This window comes from Neovison vison, chromosome 10, assembly GCF_020171115.1.
Source record: "Neovison vison isolate M4711 chromosome 10, ASM_NN_V1, whole genome shotgun sequence".
Classification (NCBI taxonomy): Eukaryota; Metazoa; Chordata; class Mammalia; order Carnivora; family Mustelidae; genus Neogale; species Neogale vison.
In genome coordinates, this window is record NC_058100.1 from 19,109,313 (window position 1) to 19,110,594 (window position 1,282).

The 1,282-nt window shown below is 52.1% G+C and overlaps 1 protein-coding gene across 1 annotated transcript; it reads left to right on the forward strand.

Annotated features, from left to right (window-relative positions):
- Nucleotides 1-221: 221 nt before the first annotated feature.
- LOC122918101 (ferritin light chain-like) lies at nt 222-1,054 on the forward strand. Its single transcript, XM_044266261.1, has one exon. The coding sequence runs from the start codon at nt 372-374 to the stop codon at nt 897-899; it is 528 nt and encodes a 175-aa protein (XP_044122196.1). The 5' UTR covers nt 222-371; the 3' UTR covers nt 900-1,054.
- Nucleotides 1,055-1,282: the final 228 nt, after the last annotated feature.

Consider the following 1,282-nt stretch of genomic DNA (forward strand, 5'->3'; position numbering starts at 1 on the left):
TATGAATCTCTCATAAAGCAATGTGAAGAAGACTGTCCTAGAAGAGCACATGAAGTACAGTGTCACGTGAGAAGGAATAAACAGAATGCATTCAGTACAGATTCATGTTATCATGCACTATTGTGTGTATACTCGTGTATTTCAACTCAAATAAGACAGAGGAGGCAGTGCGCCCGGCGTCCTGCGGATCTGTCTCTTGCCTCACCAGTGCTTGGACGGAACAGACCCAGGGACGCCCCTGCAACCAGCCAACGACCACCCTCCCACCTCTTTTCCAGTCGCAACTTTGGGAGCCATCTTCTCGGCCGCCCGCTGCCTCCGGGACCAGCCCACAGCCAATTTCGGGCTTACCTCCTGATCTTCAATCAACCATGAGCTCCCAGATTCGTCAGAATTATTCCACCGAGGTGGAGGCCGCCGTCAACCGTCTGGTCAACATGCATCTGCGGGCCTCCTACACCTACCTCTCTCTGGGCTTCTATTTCGACCGTGACGATGTGGCTCTGGAAGGTGTGGGCCGCCTTTCCCGCGAGTTGGCTGAGGAGAAGCGCGACGGGGCCGAGCGTCTCTTGAAGATGCAAAACGAGCGCGGCGGCCGCGCCCTCTTCCAGGACGTCCAGAAGCCGTCCCAAGATGAGTGGGGGAAAACCCTGGATGCCATGGAAGCTGCCCTGGTTCTGGAGAAGAGCCTGAACCAGGCTCTTCTGGATCTGCACGCCCTGGGTTCTGCCCGCACAGGCCCCCATGTCTGTGACTTCCTGGAGAACCACTTCCTGGATGAGGAGGTGAAGCTCATCAAGAAGATGGGCGACCACCTGACGAACCTCAGCAGGCTGGCCGGCCCCCAGGCTGGGCTGGGCGAGCATCTCTTCGAGAGGCTCACCCTCAAGCATGACTAGGAGCTCCGGAGTCCAGCAGCATCCTTTGAGGGGGCCTTGCTGACATCCGTGCCTCCGCCTCTCCCTGCAGCCAGAGGCAGCTTTGTAACCACCCTGCATCCCTCTCCCAAGCCCTGGACCAAATGGAAACAATAAAGCTTTTTGCAGCAAAAAAATAAACAAATAAACAAATAAATAAATAAAAATAAGACAGAGGAAACAAACATGGAAAAGGAACTCATTCAATATTAAATTTGTTTGGCTGGTAGTTTTTTTTTTTTATTTAGTTGTTTGGTTTTTGTTTGCTAGGTGTTTTGTTTGTTTTTGCTAGTTTGAATATGCAAGCAAAGGTAAATCTAAAGCTGAAGTAATAGCACAGGGGGTCCAGTCTCCATGATAGGTCC